At 39.7% G+C, this 18,876-nt stretch overlaps 1 protein-coding gene across 5 annotated transcripts in view; it reads left to right on the top strand.

The window, feature by feature from the left end:
* LOC132125237 (nuclear factor of activated T-cells 5-like) overlaps nucleotides 1-18,876 on the top strand; it is a 29,780-nt gene that overhangs the window by 10,162 nt on the left and 742 nt on the right. For 4 of the 5 annotated variants that reach the window (XM_059536539.1, XM_059536538.1, XM_059536536.1 and 1 more), the window contains 11 exons: nucleotides 1,032-1,157; nucleotides 4,266-4,839; nucleotides 8,989-9,172; nucleotides 9,256-9,446; nucleotides 9,540-9,712; nucleotides 9,800-9,934; nucleotides 10,114-10,166; nucleotides 10,269-10,401; nucleotides 14,739-14,813; nucleotides 14,925-15,034; nucleotides 15,172-17,458. In XM_059536539.1, the coding sequence (XP_059392522.1) occupies nucleotides 1,100-1,157; nucleotides 4,266-4,839; nucleotides 8,989-9,172; nucleotides 9,256-9,446; nucleotides 9,540-9,712; nucleotides 9,800-9,934; nucleotides 10,114-10,166; nucleotides 10,269-10,401; nucleotides 14,739-14,813; nucleotides 14,925-15,034; nucleotides 15,172-17,458 (3,973 nt within the window). In that variant the 5' untranslated portion in view covers nucleotides 1,032-1,099. Of the gene's footprint in view, nucleotides 1-1,031; nucleotides 1,158-3,316; nucleotides 3,385-3,622; nucleotides 3,686-4,265; nucleotides 4,840-8,988; nucleotides 9,173-9,255; nucleotides 9,447-9,539; nucleotides 9,713-9,799; nucleotides 9,935-10,113; nucleotides 10,167-10,268; nucleotides 10,402-14,738; nucleotides 14,814-14,924; nucleotides 15,035-15,171; nucleotides 17,459-18,876 lie in introns of all 5 variants that reach the window. The other variant, XM_059536540.1, reaches the window with a different exon arrangement.

Genomic DNA, 18,876 nt, shown 5'->3' on the forward strand with positions numbered 1-18,876 from the left:
AGCTTTCCATGAACTATGTTTATATAAGCTGTTTTTATTTTTTTATCGCATTTACCACAGAATTGGTCTGAATATATTTTAAAGCCTTGAAATGTCATTCTTATATTTTCAAGCAACATTAATACATAGAAACATATATAACTGATTTCTAATTTTCTGTTTTTGTGTAAAATGCGACATGCTGATTCTTCTGATACTTAACCTTTTTATTCCTCACAGACACAAAGCAAATAAACATCATTTTTATTTCATGAAGGGTGAAATGATCTGTATTTAGCCAAGCTTGATGATCATTATTAGAGTGAGTAAATGAGTGTTGTTTTGTGATGGGAGGTTTGCAGGTTCATGTGAGAGCAGTGCTTCTCTATCATCACACAGGCCTCATGGGACAGAAGCTCTGGGGATCATAAACACCTCCTCTGTTTATTAAATCTCTGCTGCTGTGCCCAGGGTTAATATCTTATGTGCTGGACCCGCAGCGTTCCAGTGGGTTTTTAATTATGAAGCGTATGATATGACGCAGATGTTCTGTTTTTTTAAAATGGTAAATATTTATTGAATTGGCTGGCTAATACAGCTTTTTCAATATAGTTTATATATAGCGATGCTATACTGGCAGAAAGAATAATAAAAAAAAAGTTCTATAGTTGTTGTTTTTTTTTTAATATGGTTATAATTTAACTTTCAGTTTTAGTCAGAACCCTTAAACACAATGTTGTAATTTTTCTTTTAGATTTGATTCTGAGTCTAACATTGGTAAATTGTTGTGATGCTAGTTGCTATCTGTTGCTGCTGAAAACAAGTCATGTGGTAACCTGATAACTTGTTTATTGTTAAACTCGCCTACATGACTCACAGACTGTAATTTAATAGGCACACACCAATATTTTTGCTGCATTTGTTTTGTTCATGCATTTTTATTAAACCTGGATTTAGTGAAACAGTAAAAGTGGTGTTGCTGCATGCATCGCTGGTCAAGACTGATTGTTCTTTGTTAGCACGTCTCACGTCCCTGACTGTCTCTCACTCAGAGTCGGTGTATGACCTGCTCCCTAAAGAGCTGCAGCTGCCCTCGATCGTACAGCAGGACAGTCCCAGCATGAGCCAGAAGAGCGGAGGAGAGGCCGGACCTCCTCCTCCGGCGGCCCTGGCCTCAGGTAGGACACTTTCACATCGCTCCTTCCTTCCCCGTCTGATTGTAGTCAGTTATTGTTCAAGCTAGAAAGACTCTCCTAATCGGTTTCTCTCAGTCCTGTGTGTGCCATGTTCGAGTGACTTCCTGTGAAGCTTAATGTTTTCAGTGTTTTTGGGTCTTTTCTACACTTTTTTTTTCCTTAAGTGGTGTGGTGTTTTAATTCGTTTTTTCTGTCTCAGCATTTGGGTTTGTACTCTTTCCTTTCTAGTGCTGCTGACCTGTGCTTCCTGTTGCACTTGATATCACACTTTTTTTCTTTAAAACCCATCTGCACGCTCTGACATCTCTAGTTGCTGTTTTTTTTCTTTCTCACCTTTGGCTGTTTAGATCATGTCAGATGATTTTGCAGACTAACTCATTTCAAGTGTGTTACTTGACCCATTAAACCAGTTAAAAGAGCGTCCTGTTATTGCTGTCAGTGGGGTAAAGTGATTTCCTGATGCTTCTCCGATCATGTTCTGGCGTCTGGAGAGCATGTTATTGTTGAGCCAGTCAAGGCAATATTAACAGCACTTACTGGCTGGCAGTGGTCCTTAGTGCATCAGGTGACATCTGGGGGAAAAAATGTAAAAGTCATAAGAAGTTATTTTACATCTTTGTCTACAATTATATTGGCGCTAGGCATAATTTGGGGCTTTTGTCTTAATCCTTTTGCTTCTTTTTTGGAGGCCTTTGTTTCTCTCAGCAAATGATGCAATTGATATTAATCAGAGTAGGGCTGGGCAATATAGCAAACAAAACAACCAAAAAAAACATTAAATCTGTTTTTATATATGCATACTTCACATCTTATTTATGTATTAATTTGCTCTTAAAAAACACTGTTTTTTTTCTCCCAGCATTGTCAATCAAATACGATAAAAAGTAGTTAAATATAATCATGAGCTGTTTAACACAATGTTTTTTATTAGTTGAATTTAAAATATAATTTTTAATAATTTCTGTTTACAGTATAGGAATACCTATATAAGAATTAGGGCTGTCAAAATGACCGAAAAACTAAATTCGAATTTTCTACTTAAATATGATCAACATTCAAATTAAATTCAAATTTAAAAAGCAAAATTTCAGTTGGTGGGAGAAAAACCTTTTGGCTTCTCTCCTGAGGCCACAAGAGGGCGCATCGCGCAAAATATAAAAATTTTACGCGCAAAGCGTAATAAAATAACACGACTATCTTTGGGAAAAAAAAGTCTATAATAATGTTTATAAACCATATATATAATTAATAAAGTGGTCAAACAATTAGAAAAAGAAAACGGCACAATGCATGTATGTATAGTTTAGTACAAATGACGAAAAACAATCAAAAAGAGTAGGCTACTTTCTTCATTTAAAAACATGAGATAAAATGGGATGGTCAAAAACTGCCACCAAATCGAGACCTATTTTATAAAAAGTTTAACTTGCATTAATTTCACATGGCTTTCTAAACATGCCGCTCTTTTGAGCGAGACGCGAGTAGATAAATGTGTTCTGTGTGAACGGCTTGGTTTCGATTTTGAAGTAAACAACATCTTCTCCACACTGATGTTCTTGTTTTCCACAATATATTGAATGAACAACGCAGTGTGCTCCACTAGATTGGCTAACAAAAGCATAAAAATACGGTGACTCTTACATCATCATCGCATTTCGTGCGCAGACGCAGGCCTAATATTTGAATGCATTTGAATGTGGATTATTATATATTTTTTAAACACATTAGAAATTCCTTTTTTTTTTTACAGCCCTAATAATACATATTAACAGCATAATGCATAATAAACGGCAATATTTAAGGCTCAGATGACATCATAAGTGAGCCTATTTATTCTTTTAATTATATATGAAAATGATTTTTTTACGAAAATGCTTTGACTTCATAATCTTTAATCAGAATGTAAAAGCATAATATTTACTTGAAAATTCACTTCGATTTTATGCCAACATCAACATATATATTAAAACATTTGGCACATCACTTTACATGTTTAAGGTCAATTTGACATTCACAACTTTGCTTTGGTCAGCAAAATGATATCAAATATATCGCCCAGCCCTAATTAAAAGACAATTCTGTGATTGCAAATATGTTTGCAAGTAGCCAGGTTAACGTTACACTACTTCCTGTTTTGACAGGAAGCTGAGGGATCTTTAAGTGAAGCAGCCCAGACAAATATCAGTGTTTTTGCAGCAATAAATTTGAGGTAAAACAATCAACCAAAACCAAATCCACCACCAAATTAGGACTGTGAGAAAAACAATCATTGATTCTGTTAAAACAAAAACATGGCCCAATAAATCTGTAATCTTAAAAACAATCAAACATGTTTTTATGAATATTATGATTTTTGCTCAAATGATTCTGACCAAAATTTGCTGATATCTACACTGGATGACCAGCACTTATTGTTTATTCGCTGTCATTTGTCGTTTTTATTCCAGGGAGTTCCCTCTGAATCAGGGAGAGTCTGCATATAAAATGGTCTGCAGTTCTCTGCTTCGTAGGTCAGAAGCTTGTTTATTCTGTCTACATGGCTACGTTCAGTCCCAACCAAATCGTCCAATTGGCATGCATTAATCGACACCTCAGAATTGTCATTGTGCAATATTATCTGTCTAAGACAGGCTGTTTTGAATAGATCAGCTCTGGGATATCAACCAGTACCAAACCAATTTGCCCAATTGGCATGCATTAGTCTCAGAGTTATCATTGGCCAATGTAATTTGGCTTTTTTAAAATAGATCATCACTGGGTTATGCAGAAGCAACAACAAATGCTCTGTATACCCCTTTCGCATGTTTATTTTTTGCTTTTTTGTGATAGGACTCGTAATTGGGCCATTATTGAGATTCTACAAAATGTTCCAAAGAAGAATAAATACACATTTAAGAAAGATATAGGGGATTGGATAATGCATCAGCTTAATTAGGTCTACATCAATTAGTGATTTAATATTAACAAGACATTCAAAACCGATAAAAGCCAAAGACCAGATATCATGTCGAGTTTCACTGCTTGATCGGGACTGCTAGCCAGATTTGCACGGACAGGTCTCATTAACGCTCTGCATTGTGCACACTACAGATGCTGCTGCCACTTGCGCCGCTGCCTCCTCCCCTGGAGGACTCAGTACACTTCCTTCCTGTCCCAGCATGCTCTCTGCTACCTCAGCCCCAGAGCAGGCTTCCAGGCTCCACAGCGGTCCTGCCGCAGAGGGGATGCCAGAGAGGATGGGTGTGGAGCCTGGATCAGTGGTGTCTGTCAGTGCGGTAGATACTGTCGGAGCCACACAGAGCCAGGCGACTCCCTCGAAGCGGCGGACCGTCCTGAGCATCTCGCCCCCTCCAGAGGACCTGCTGGATGACAGTCGCATGTCCTGCCAGGATGATGTGCTTCCCAACCCGGACTCGGAGCAGAGCAGCAGTATGTGGATGGATGACTCTGTGTCCAACTTTAGCATGGGCAGCAGCAGTTCATACAACGACAATACTGAAGTGCCCAGAAAGTCCCGGAAGAGAACTCCTCGCCAGCGGCCGGGGCCAAAGCCTGCGGCCCGAGAAGAAGCCAGCATGGACGTGTTTGATGCAGACAGCGCTAAAGCGCCGCACTTTGTTCTTTCACAATTGGGTTCAGACACCAAAGTCACACCCAAAGTGAGGTTGGTGACCTTACTTGTTGTCAATAGCCGCTTTTCCACTGTCGAGCCAGTGCTTTAAACGGGCCGGGCAGGGTTAATAGCCTCGGACCTGTAGCACCGAGGCCAAAACAGCGCAGCATTTCCACCGTTGGGCCAGAAGCTCTGCTGCGCTTCACTAAAACCCACCCCTTACAACCCTCTCAGGAACATCGTCACACAACCCCATCATTACACCAACAAAGAGAAGTTATCAGAAAACTAATAAGAAATAAATCACTGTAGCTAGCGGATCACAATACGAGCACGATAAAAGTGGCCATTGTTTGCATGCTTTGTTAAATATTGAAATCCAAAAGTATCAATGTTTTACTACAATTTTTACTATAAATACATTGATCATAATGAATGAATTTATCAGGATTGCAAATTAGTCACACAAAAATAAAGCTTTATGAACATAGCCTGCACAGTAGCCTATATACATCACATTTAGAAAAAACAACCATTTCTATATTTTTATAAAAGCTCCCGAACAAAAAAAACTATTATATTTTGATGACATATGCTACTTGGAGCTAAACTCTCGAGACGAGACTAAACACTCCATGTAAGATAAAATAAGTTACTAAATAAATACACAGTTGTGATCGAGAATAAGAAGCTGACGTCTGATTTCTCCAAGTGGTCATATTTACCATGTTTACTATGGTAATGTTAATGTTTAGCGTGCATAGTCTAGCACGCCCGTTTTAAACCTGACAGTGGAAACGCGGCTATTTTTGACCTCCAAAAAATTTCAAAATGAGTTTGGGGTTTTAGAATTTAAAGGATTAGTTCACTTCCAGAATAAAAACCAAAATATTGATAATTTACTCACCCTCATGTCATCTAAGATGTTCATGTCTTTTTTTCTTCAGTTGCAAAGCAATTAAGTTTTTTGAGGAAAAGAATTTTCTCCATATACTGGGGTTAAAGCAAAAAAAAAAGAAAATCCTGAGCCTGTACCTTTTTCCCGGGGCAGGGCGAGGTGGGGCAGCTCATGCAAAACAAGTTATTACTTTCTTTATTCAAACTGATTGTTCTTTTCATGAATATATGGTTGACCTGAAGAATGAAATCTATATCATACACATGGAAAATTATGAGCTATATCACCGCTTATCGACACTAGGGGTGTGAAATACACTTAGATCACGAGATGAGACAAAATACAGATACTTTGTTACTAGAACGTGACAATAATTTAATATTATTTTTACGAAATTTTCAAATGACAAAATATGTCTTTTAATTACAAAATGTAGAACAATGCAGTTGTATTTAGAAATATTTTAACTAATCTAGTTCAAATTAATGGTTATTTTGGTAATAAAGTAATCTGATTATTTTGACAACTGAGTAATCAATTTTTTAGTAACACAAACAGACCAGGCTTTAGTTTGACTATTTATATATAAACTAATGATGAGGCAATAATAATTGGCTCAAATAAAATATCAAAACCAAGTAATTACATGATTGTACTGAACAGCACTGTTAAAAAACATAATATAATATGCCTATATAATATAAACATAACCAACTTAAGTACATTATGTATTAAAAAAAATACCTGTAGAGGGAGCCAACGGCCTGGTGAAGTTCCACTTTACAATGTGATTTAACAATGTTTAAAACCATTACATTTTATTATTTGGCCAGAGGTATAAACTTTTATTTTGAAATCGAAATGCGTAATACCTGGCATATTTGGACACAGGTTTATAAATGATTTACGTTACAAATCTAGTGAGATAATGCACACAGTTTTTCCAGATGAATGTTAATTCACATTCACAGCACAGAGGAATAATTTAGCCTCTTTCACACATACAGTCTTCTCTGGTAAATTACCGGTAAGTTATCATTAATAGATAATGTGCGAACAGGACCTTTTCAAAAATCCTGGTAAATGTTTTCTGACAATCATATCATTTTTATGGAGATGACAAAGGCTACGTTCACACTGCAGGGCTTAATGCTCAATTCCGACTTTTTGAAAAAATGCAATTTTTTTGCAAGGCCGTTCCCATTTCCAATTAAATGCGACCTTTTGTGATCTCCTGTGTGAACGTGAAATGACCCAGAAGTGACCCGCATGCGCAGAAGAGTACTCAACGCTCAACGACGTCACTTGTTGTTTGCGGAAGTAGTTAACGTTAAACATTGATGTCAACTTAATTAAAAAATGTCAACAGTATAGTCAACAGCGGAGCTCTTTTTGCAATATTAAAGTTATTTTCCCAACGGAGCCAGCACAATTACAATCTTCTCGTTTTAAGAAGAAAATGAAAAAGGAGGAGAGCAAGGTTTTTGGCCATGGCGTTTTGTGGAGCACTGTTAGCAACGTCGGTACAGAGAAACGTGTGGGTGCGGAGTCGCAGCCAGGAGTGGTGGGATACTGATGTGAGTGGCTTCACTAATACATAATTCATCAGTTTATCTTCTCGTTCCCGCCTACTTCAACGCAGACGTATGACGTTTGTAGCGTATCAATGACGTACGGGTCGGATACATGTGGCCTGGCCGTTCAGACGGAGGTCGCATTTCAAAAGATCGGATACTTATCGGATTCAGGGCCACATACCCAAGTGGCCTGGGTGACATTTGAAAAGATCGGGTCTGTGTCGTTCAGACTGTCATTAAAAGATCAGATACAGGTCGCATAGGGGCAAAAAAATCGGAATTGGGTCGTTTCAGCCTGCAGTGTGAACGTAGCCATAATTACTCTGAGCTGTTTACAAAGCTCTGCGGCTTTTGAATCAGTTATTCTATGTAAATATGCACTAGATGGACATCTTTGACGATTGCGCCTCACAGCTTTTTGTTCATCAGAGCTGCGACTCTGCAATTGGATACTATTATGCGCGTCTCGTATTAATAAGAGCAAAACATTCTGATTGGCTAGTAATGTTAGTTTGGTTGAGAGTGAAAGCTGCTCCTCTCATATCATTGGTCGGTGAACTCATAAACTCTAAAGTGATATATACAAGGTTTTTTTTTTAAATGTAGGAAAAAAAAAAAAGTGCACTTTCAGTGCAGCTTCAAAGGGCTCTGCACGATTCCAGCTGAGGAATATGGGTCTTATCTAGTGAAACAACCTGTAATTTTCAAAAAATTTTATACATTATATACTTTTCAACCCCAAATGCTCAGCTTCCACTTGCTGCACAATGCACATCCACAACTTGACACATTACGTAATCAAGTTGGAAATGTCATTTGTAGTTAGTTCTTCGTCTGTGTACTGTGTATGGTTAAAAAAGTTGGAGCAGCAACTTCTCCAACATCAGAATCGTCCAACACCATTGTTTTACCTTATTGTAAAGGGCTTTTGACTTTCTTTGCACGTTTGGTTTGTAAATACTGGGTCGGTACTTCCCTCTATGTCACACATGACCTTTTCAACATGATTACGTAATGCATGAAGTCCAGCTAGTGAATTTGCAATCAGCAATTTGGACCTTTAAACCGTTGATCCCCAATGAAGTCCACTATATGGGGAAAAATCCTGGAATGTTTTCCTCAAAATCCTTAATTTCTTTGCAACTGAAGAAAGAAATCAATTAACATCTTGGATGACGTGTAGGGTTGGGTATAATTGATGTCCAGATTCGATTCAATTATGATTTGCAAGCTCTCGATTCAATTTGATTCTTGGTTCGATTCTCGATCAAATGAAAATTAAACCCTTTTATTTTTTGGCGAACAAAGTGCTGCACAACAGAGGTTTACTGTTAATTCATTCAATCATTCATTCCAGAAATCATGGTGCCTTTACGCGTGATGTCTAATCCTTCCACAGATTTATAGTATTACTATTGCATTTCAACCTGAGCATTGCAAATCATGCATATTGCTTTGTTCTATGTAACATCGCGCAAGGGAAATAAGAGGGTGACATCTAGTGGAGAAGACTAATGAAAAGATTCATATTAATCAGATCTTGTTTTAAATGTTTTTTTTTTAATACATACCAGAAAAGATAGATTGAAAATCAATATTGAATCGAGTAATTATCAGGGAGTTTAAATTCAGGAATGAACAAATCCTTTAAAAACATGTCATGGAAGACGAGTCACTGTATGTGTATGTAGTTGATTTTTAACAGTGTATTAATGTTTTCTTTAGCTCCCTGGAAGTGTCAAACAATCAGAAGGGGGGCATTCTTTCCATTCAATACCCTCAGAAGAGCGAAGGGAAGGAACTGAAGATCTTGATTCAGCCGGAGACGCAGCACAGAGCACGATACCTGACGGAGGGAAGTAGGGGATCCGTCAAAGACCGTACACAGCAAGGATTTCCTACAATCAAAGTAAGAATTGAATGCACATTACATTATCTGGACAAATATGCGTTACAGTTTATGCGGTAACGTTTCTAAATATGGTACATCAGTTAGAGGGAGTCAGTGAACCAGTGGTGCTCCAAGTGTTTGTGGCTAATGACGCTGGACGTGTGAAGCCTCATGGGTTTTATCAAGCCTGCAGAGTGACGGGCCGCAACACAACGGCCTGTAAGGAAGTGGATATCGAAGGGACCACAGTTATTGAAGTGAACCTTGAGCTGACCAACTCTATGACCCTAGCGTAAGGATCAATCTGTCTGTGGTTTCTGGTGGCAATTACAGTCTCTTTTAGGTGATATGTATTGTTAAAGTGTAATGTGATGCGTCTTGGCAGCGTGGACTGTGTTGGCATCTTGAAGCTGAGGAATGCCGATGTTGAAGCTCGTATAGGGGTTGCTGGCTCCAAAAAGAAGAGCACACGAGCTCGTTTGGCCTTTAGAGTCAACATCCCGAGACCTGATGGATCTGTCCTAACCCTCCAGGCCCTCTCCTCTCCTATCTTATGTAGTAAGTGCAAAGTATATCAGGATATAGATTTGATATCAAGGGATATTATTTTCCACATTTGAGACTTATTCCTTGACACATTTTCAGCTCAACCAGCTGGAGTGCCTGAAATCCTTAAAAAGAGTCTTCACAGTGGCTCTGTCACAGGGGGAGAGGAAGTCTTTATCATCGGAAAGAACTTTCTCAAAGGAACCAAAGTTCTTTTTCAGGAAAATTCTACAGGTATTGCATCATCTAATTCCTTTTACATCTAACAAGCACTATAATGCCTCACACTTGGCAATGAGATGTGAAATTTAGCTTGCGTAGCTTGTATGATAAATAGTCTCTTTTTTGTTAAAGTGCAAATGTACAATGCGTTTCGAACCCAAGTACATCTTTTTCCTTCTTTTTCCTTTCAGATGAAAGTGGCTGGCAGGCCGAAGCAGAAATTGACATGGAACTTTTTCATCAGGCGAGTACAGGACATGGCTTTATTGTTTTTATTTCTGTTGTGTAGTACTTATCATTCATAAATATCCAGTTTAAAACATCATCTCAACATAATTTGATCCAGAATCATCTAGTGGTGAAGGTCCCCCCATATCATGACCAGACAGTGACCTCCCCGGTGTCCGTAGGGATTGCTGTAGTGACAAACGCAGGGAAAACACATGATCTACAGCCTTTTATCTACACTCCTCTAACAGGTTGGTGAAGAGATGATACATTTATGATATGAACAGTTATCCAGCTAAAAAGTTCATGAGAAATATAGTGAAGATGTGTTGACCGTACAAAAAAATAAATAAATAATAGTAATAATACATAAATTAAATTAACCCATTTTTTTTTGAGCAGATAAAATCTAATTTTCACCAACTGTGTGAGGTTTTCCAGCCTTTTTCAATGAGCTTTGCAACACAATAAGGTGCCTTCAGTCTTACACCGTGCCCTAACCAAATGCGATAAGATTCCAGCAACAAGGAATTTTAATGTCCACACCAGACGCGAGACTACAAAGCAGTGTGACAGAATCAATCAAATAACACAGACATTTAGATTACATGCTACAAGCCTGACTCTCTGACCACTAGGCCATGACTTCCATAAATGTCTTGCAAAATGATATTCAAACTCACATTAGTCAATTTTAAATGGATATTCCATCCCAAAATGAGAATGTTGTCCTTAGTCAATTACCTCATGTCGTTCCAAACCCGTAAAAGCTCTGTTCGTCTTTGGAACACAATGTAAGATATTTTGGATGAAAACCGGGAGGCTTTTGACTAGGGATGGGTATCGTTAAGGTTTTAACGGTATTACTACTCTTACCGATACTGCTTAACGGTCCGGTACTTTAACGGTATTCTTATCAGTACTTTGTGTTGTGTTACTTTATGTTGTGTTAGGCATTCGAAAACTCTGCATTTCACTGTTTGCACATAATACACTTTTGAAAAATGCTTTGACAGATTGCTTGTGTTTCCGCCCTTACATGCAAAGATTTTGTTGCACTTATGACAACCAGCGTTGTCTGCATCAACTCTAGTGAAGTATAACCACACTTTGGAACGTTTTGCTTTCTCCGCCATCGTCACTCTTTGTATTAAGCAGGAGTTTTCGTACTGTAAGGGGCCGTTCACATATCGCGTCTAAAAACGCGTGGAAATAGCTAGGCGCTACGCTTTTTGATTTTTTTTCCCCCAAAGCCTTCGGGCACTTGCGCTCCTGAGGAGTCTGCCGTTGCTAAGCAACCATGCCCTGCTCTCTCCATGAAGACGCGGAAATTTCAGCAATGGATAAATGGATTTGCAGCACTAAAAACTGCTTGCAGTAGCTCTGCTACTAAATTAATTTAAAAATCCACATACAGCTATCAGCTGTTCCTTCATCTTGGCTGAGCTTTCAACGTTGTTACGGAAAAGGTGAGGAAGTTACATCACCTGTGGTGCGTTGCAGCATTCTGAAAAGTTGAGATGTTTTTAATTCGATGCGGTGCGGACGCGCCTGGAAAAAACCGACCGCATCGCTTCCATTATGAGCACGCATACCGCGCGCCTACATTTGAAATAACGAACTTGAGCGCGCAAAATACGCGATATGTGAACGGCCCCTTATGCGTGTGTGTGCGCCGCGCTCGTTGTGGTGTGTGAGTGTGTGACTGACAGACAGCCTCCGCGGCGCGCATGAGAGATCTCGCAGATCTCACAGACAAACGTCTTAATATGCTCGCACATTAGAAATGTTTGGTGAGATAAAATGTGCACGATAACATTATTAAGCAAAAATATATAGTACATTAATTTTTTCCCCTCCAGTACTGAAAGCAGAACCGATACCATTTTAATACCGGGTTTCGGTACCCATCCCTACTTTTGACTGTCCCATTGACTGCCAAGTAAATTACACTGCCAAGGTCCAGAAAAGTATTAAAGACATCGTCAGAATACTCCATCAACAAAAAAACAAAACAAAAAAAAAACAGACTTTATTCATCAATTCGTCTCCTCTGTGTATTGTCAAATGAAGCTTGATACCATTTATTCATGTTTAATGATAGCTAAACCAATCAGTGAGTTTGGATAGTGAATGAATGGTAACGGCTTATTTATTTATTTCTCGTTATTTAATGATATATCAAATTGATATATCAATAATAATCAAAAATGATTAGACATTTTTACATATATTAACAATAATATTATTTCTATTAATAATACGTAACAGTCCCCTGCAATACCGTTGCGACCCACAGGTTGAAAACCACTGTCTTAGACAATATCATATTGAACAATAAATAAGTAGGGTGTAATTTTAGGGATGGGGTTAGGGTTATAGTGGTAGGGATAGTGTTTGCCCTATGGTTGTTTAATAATAATGTTTGGCAGCATGATGAGCAGGTCATACTCAAAGAGTACTGCGGGTGCTCAAAGAGTTAAAGTGAACAACGTTTTGTTAACAGAAGTAAAAACTAATGTTGGTGTACCTCAGGGTTGTGTAAGTTATTCTCTTTGTACACTGATGACTGTTGTTCAAATAGGCCTAACCAATATATTCTAAAGTACTCTGATGACACTGTGTTAAAATCATTATTAAATAACTGTAAATGAAATAAATGACTGTTCAGAACAGCATCAACAGGGGTAAGCAAATTAGTGGAGTGGTGTGATTATAATGCTCTCTGTATTAATATATAAAAAAACAAAAAACAGAGGAGATTGTATTCAGGCCTGCCTCTGACCCTCATGCAACGCCTGTTGTTATACATGATGAGAATATCAGAGAGGTATAAGCATATAAGTACTTACTGTGTGTTAACACCGCCACCGGCGAGAGCGTCGAAGTGGGCGGAAGTCATTCATTTTCAATGTGAGCCAGCGTCGAGCAGCGGCAGGGAGCAGTGTGGCGCGACTTGGCCGTTGAGAGCGGCGAAAAGAGTTGAAATCAAGGCAACTTTATGGTAATGAGCTATGACGTGGTTCGGCGGCAACCAATCGGAACGTAGAAGTCAACCGCTTGAGAGGATTCCAGAGAACCCAGATCAGACCACATTAGTTCTCAAGGACAGTATAGGACAGGCTGATTATTGCTGTTTGCGGGTCATGGCCTAGTGGTTGGAGAGTTTGACTCCTAACCCTAGGGTTGTGGGTTCGAATCTCGGGCCGGCAATACCACGACTGAGGTGCCCTTGAGCAAGGCACCGAACCCCCAACTGCTCCCCGTGCGCCGCAGCATAAATGGCTGCCCACTGCTCCGGTTGTGTGTTCACAGTGTGTGTGTGTTCACTGCTGTGTTGTGTACACTTTGGATGGGTTAAATACAGTGCACGAATTCTGAGTATGGGTCACCATACTTGGCTGTATGTCACGTCAATAATCTATGATGTGTCCCTGTTTGCATACAGGGACATAAAAAATAAAATAAAAATGATACGTTGACCAAGGTTTCTGAGATTGTTCATGTTCCTGGTGAGTTCCTGATGTGCAGTAACGATCTAGGAATAATAATCTAATGATAGTCCCAGTTTACTTTTAAACAAATTTACCTGATTGTACTTACATTAAGTAATGTTTATAATTGATTATATTTACTTAAGTAACATTTTCAATGCAGAACTTTTACTTGCATCAGTGTATTTTTACAGTGCTTTATAAATTATTAGGTAAAAGATCCTAATACTTCGTCCACAACAATATTTAATGAGGTTGATTTATAACGTTACCCTCATTGTGGTCAGTCTGCACGAGATCAACAAGCTTGTTTGCCTTGCGGGTGCTTTAAATACAAGATAAGCATTCGATCTACGTAAGAGCATCAGAGCACTCACGAATCTTTCTGCAGTGTTGTGAGTAGAGTGGCCGGAGCGATTTTTGACACTCGACACTGGCGGTGTGAACACACAGTTAGGAGTAAGGATAGATCTATCTAGATTTAGATAGAGCTATCATGGAAAGATCATATAGAATATATCTGTTAAAAATCAATGTAAAGAACCTACTTCCTCCGCCGATCGAGGTCTTTTGGATCAAGAAAGCATATTCTTTTATTATTTTTCAGTCTGTAATTATGAGTGTATTGCAGTACTGTAATTCTGTATGGTATATGAGTTTATTTGTCAGTTTAAAAACTGATGAACTAAAGTATATGAATTATTCTGTCATAAAAATCTTGTAAGGTTGGCCAATAATATTGTTTCTGAACAGAATCATGTGTTGTATAATGAATTTGTACTGTTGCCATCCAACTGGCGGTGTAAGGTCCCAAGATATAATCGGATTAGATTAAAGTATTTCTCTGTACACCAAGCTGTGTTAGAGTTGAACTAGTTACACAAACTTAAATCTGTACCAGAGCTTTGAGGAAGAAAAAAAAAATTATATATATATATATAAAATTATATATATATATATTTTGTGAATTTTTTTTTCTATCAAGTTCCTTGTGAAATTTTGTTTTGGTAATACCCTTTGGGACAGAGTATTGTACAACTGCACTTCTGCAGCAGATAATGCCATCATTCATTATTTTAACTCTTTTCATACAGAGAAGGTTGAAATACCAGTGAAATCAGAACTGCCAGTCACAGTCAAGGCTTGTACCTTTGAAGAGCAGATAAAAGGTGTGGCATTATCAAAATATTTTCATGTTTTGCTGCCGTTACACTTTTTTTTTTTTTTTTTGATAGATTCTTTAAAGCTTGAACTCATATATTTTATGACTTTGTTTACAGCAATGCAAACTGAGACCAGTTGTCTAAACAATGTCTTAATGTTACCTATGGTCAAACGTGAAGAACCTATGGAAGTTTCCTGTAATGCAGCACCTTCAGACATTTTTAAGGTATTGTCATCCTTTGGTAATTCAAGTTCCAAGTTTAACCTTGGAATCCTTCAGTTTAGGAAGTAAACCCAAGCAAAGTATTGATTTTATGAATTGGGTATAAAAAATTAACACATTTTCTCATTTTTTAAATGTAGCCTGTAGAGGCCCTTAGTTCAACCCAACAAATCTTGGAGATAAGTACTGTGCTTCCCGCTGCCACTGAGTCTTTTCCAAGTCCTGTGGCTCTTCAACCCATTGACTCACAACAGCCATCAGCTCAAATATTTACAACTCAAGAAACCTTATCCACCATACAGAAGCAGGACATACCTTCACCTGCATCGTTCCAAGTGTCTTTGTCGGAAGACACAACAGTTCTCCAGCCTGTTCCCCCTCAGGTCCCTCAGCAGTTCTTGCGGGAAACCCCAGAAACTTTGTCTCCAGAGGATAACAGTGCAGATGACAGTGGAATGGTATTGTTGGGCATAGACTCTCGGAATCCTCCACCCCAGCGTTCAGACAGAGTTCAGACTCTTTTGCCCCAGGATGGTGTTGCACAGCTAGAGAGAGCAGTAAGAGAGCTGCAAGCACAACAACAGCTAAATTCTGTACTTTATAGCCCGACACCATCTGCAGAGATCCTTCAGCAACATGTCCAGGAAAACATGAACAGTTTAAGGTTGGGTGGAAATGAGACAACTCTAACAAACCAGCTACAGCAGAAGCAAGAGCAGAATATATTAGAGAATCTGCAGCATCAGCAACAGAAAGCACTTGTGGATCTGCAACATCAACAGACAGTCCTTGAAAATTTGCAGCAACATCAGAAGGTCTTGGAAAATCTCCAGCAACAGGCTCTTGGCAACATTCAGCAGCAGCAGACACACAAAGTTTTGGAGAATCTACAGCATCAACAGCAGCACCACCAGAATGTCCTGGAAAACATTCAGCAGCAAAGTTCCATAGTGACTCTGCAGCACCAAAAAGTTCTTGATAATCTTCAACAGCAGCAACAGCATCAGAAAAATTTAGAAACTCTTCAGCATCAGGAAGTAATAGAGAACCTAAAGCAACAATTGCAGTCAGAGCTCTTGCAGACACAGATTCCAATGCAGTGCACACCTAGCTTCGCTAGCGAACAGCAAAGCTCCACACAGACTAATACTCTATCGCAGCCCTCTGAAGGCTTCCTCCAGAACCCACCACAGCAGCAGTTGCAGCAGCAAACTACTCTTTTCCAACAGACAGGTGGTCTTATGACCATTCAGACATCAAGCTTTCTGCAGCAGCCATCCTCTCAACCCTCACCTCCACAGCCTCTTTTTCAAACTCATAACCCCTTGACTGAAACGCAAGACTCGCAGACAGTACTCTTTGGAACCACAAAGTCACCACAAGTCCAAGCAACTTTATTTCCTGGTACCATGACAATGCTAACAAGCACCAATCTACCTACAGATCAGCAGGCTCCTTCAACTAGCCTGTTTATTGCGCAGAGTGTGTTGCCTAGCCAGCTATCATCAGACAATAACCTGAACCAGCAGCAGCAACAGATAGCTTTCCTTACACCCATGCAGACATCTGGAACAGAAGCTCAGACTGTCTCAATATTTCAGGGACAAGCACAGTTGTCCACCCTAATGGAACAACAAAAGTCTCCCCAACAACAACAACAGATGGCAACACCCCAACAGGCCACTCTTTTTCCAAATATTGCCACAATATCCCCAAATCAAGCACAGCCACCAACACAGACAGGCATATTGTTCTGTACCACAACCATTAATCCCCATGATCTGCCCCAGGCTCTGCTGTTCAGTGGCCAGAACCAAGCTTCACTAGCAAGTGACCGTCTCCCAGAGAATGTCTTTCAGGAGCAGCAACCCATGCAAGTTGTTCCCAGCTCTGAAAATGTTACTGTGAACAACACTTCAAACCAGCCCACTGCCTCAGCAGCCCAGCCAACTCCGAATACACCAATTATTTTTCCACAAGCCAGTGTTGTAAGTGTTGCCCAACAAGATTCGGCAGAGCCCATGTCTTTTCAAGACCAGAGCACCGTTGTGAGTGACTCGTCTGCCAATATGCCTTCAACACGGACAGAACTTTTTCAGGACCAGCAACCTATGCAGGTTGTCCCCAGTGCCACCAGCGTAACCCCTGTCTCTCCTACGGACCAACCTTCTGTCAACATTTTTTTGCCTCAGTCAGCAATTTCGGCCCTGCAAGGTGGTGTAAGTGCTCAGGAGTTACCTACAACTGCCACAGCAGCCACCATCTTTAGTGGACAGAGTGGTGTGGCGGGCGGCAGTCTCCAGAACACCACATCTTCCGCCCCTCACCAAACTCCCAGTCAACTCTTTCAGACAGCTATTGGGGGAACTCTCAGCCAACCTGGACAGCCAGGACAAGCAGGACTTTTTCTTTTTGAGATTCCCAGTGGTAAGTGCAGTTAAGTCAACATGAAATCAGAATTGCATTCATGCTCTAAAGATTATTTGGAGCAGTGCTTCTAAAACCTGTTCTGGGGACCTCAACACTGCGCATTTTGTATGTCTCCTTTAATTAAGCTGGACAGTTGAATCAGGTGTTAGAAGAAGACGACAAAATGTTAAGTTGTGGGGGGTCCCCAGGACAGGTTTAAGAGGCACTGCTCTGGGAGGTGATCCTGGGTCAAAAACCCTCTTTAGAAGTGGGTTTGTTCTTTCTGAGATTTCCAGTTGCAAGTGCTATTATGTCAACAACATTTTGTCAGAATTGCAATCTTTAGCAAATAACTGTAACATTGGCACATGTGGAGATTTTATTCTGTCCTTGACCTAGTCCAAGGGTGTACAAACTGTGTCCTGGAGGGCCACTGTCCTGCAGAGTTTAGCTCTATCTTAGCCCTAAATACTGCAGGACAGTGGCCCTTAAGGAGCTGGATTGGACATCATTGATCTAGTCCATGGGTAGGCAAGTCCTTACGCGCTGTATACAAACCCAACTCAACAACAAAGACGAACATGGAACAAAACAATTATTACTCTATTTATTAATCTGTGTTAATGTTAGTTAATAAAAATACTGGTGTTGATTATTTGTTCATGGTGTTGTTATGTGATGTAGTGGTTTCTGACTAGGGTTGAGACGTGTGGTGATGACATCATTGTTTCACAAAATATACGTATTTGCTGTATATATGAAAACACAAGGGTGTCGTTTTCAGATTTATCCACTCTGGGCCCAGTTCAAAAAAATAGCTGTTCCAGGCTCCCAGAATGCTGGATCCATATGGACAAAACACAGATACAATACAGAATATTTACGTAAACTGCTAACCGCTTCTCCATGTGGACGGGCCCCTAGAGAGCCACAGTCCTGCAGAGTTCAGCTCCAATACTAATAAAACACACCAGATCAAGCTAATCAATGTTTTTAGGATTACTAAGGCTATAGGCAGGTGTTCGGTTTTTTCAGGGTTGGAGCTGAACTGTGCAGGACTGTGGCTCTCTAGGACCGAACTTGCCTACCTCTGATCTAGTCTCAGTCAGAAACTCTTGGTTCTGGCATTGGAGTAGCCTTCCACTGTGGAATGCAAACATTTTATAATCAAGCAAATTCCTGATGATCTAGGCCAGGGCTGGGCAACTTCGTACTGCCTATAGCCTTAGTAATCTTGAAGACATTGAATAGCTTGTTCAGGTGTGTTTTATTCGTATTGGAGCTAAACTCTGCAAGACAGTGGCCCCCCAGGACCTGAAGTTGCCCAGCCCTGGTCTAGGCTATCTTATGTTCATTTCTCATGTAACAATGTGCACACCTTCAGATGTTGCATCACCTTTCTAAATTAGTCAGTGGTGATAGCCTTGTGGGCAGTG

This window comes from Carassius carassius, chromosome 43 (assembly GCF_963082965.1).
Source record: "Carassius carassius chromosome 43, fCarCar2.1, whole genome shotgun sequence".
In the NCBI taxonomy this organism is placed as follows: Eukaryota; Metazoa; Chordata; class Actinopteri; order Cypriniformes; family Cyprinidae; genus Carassius; species Carassius carassius.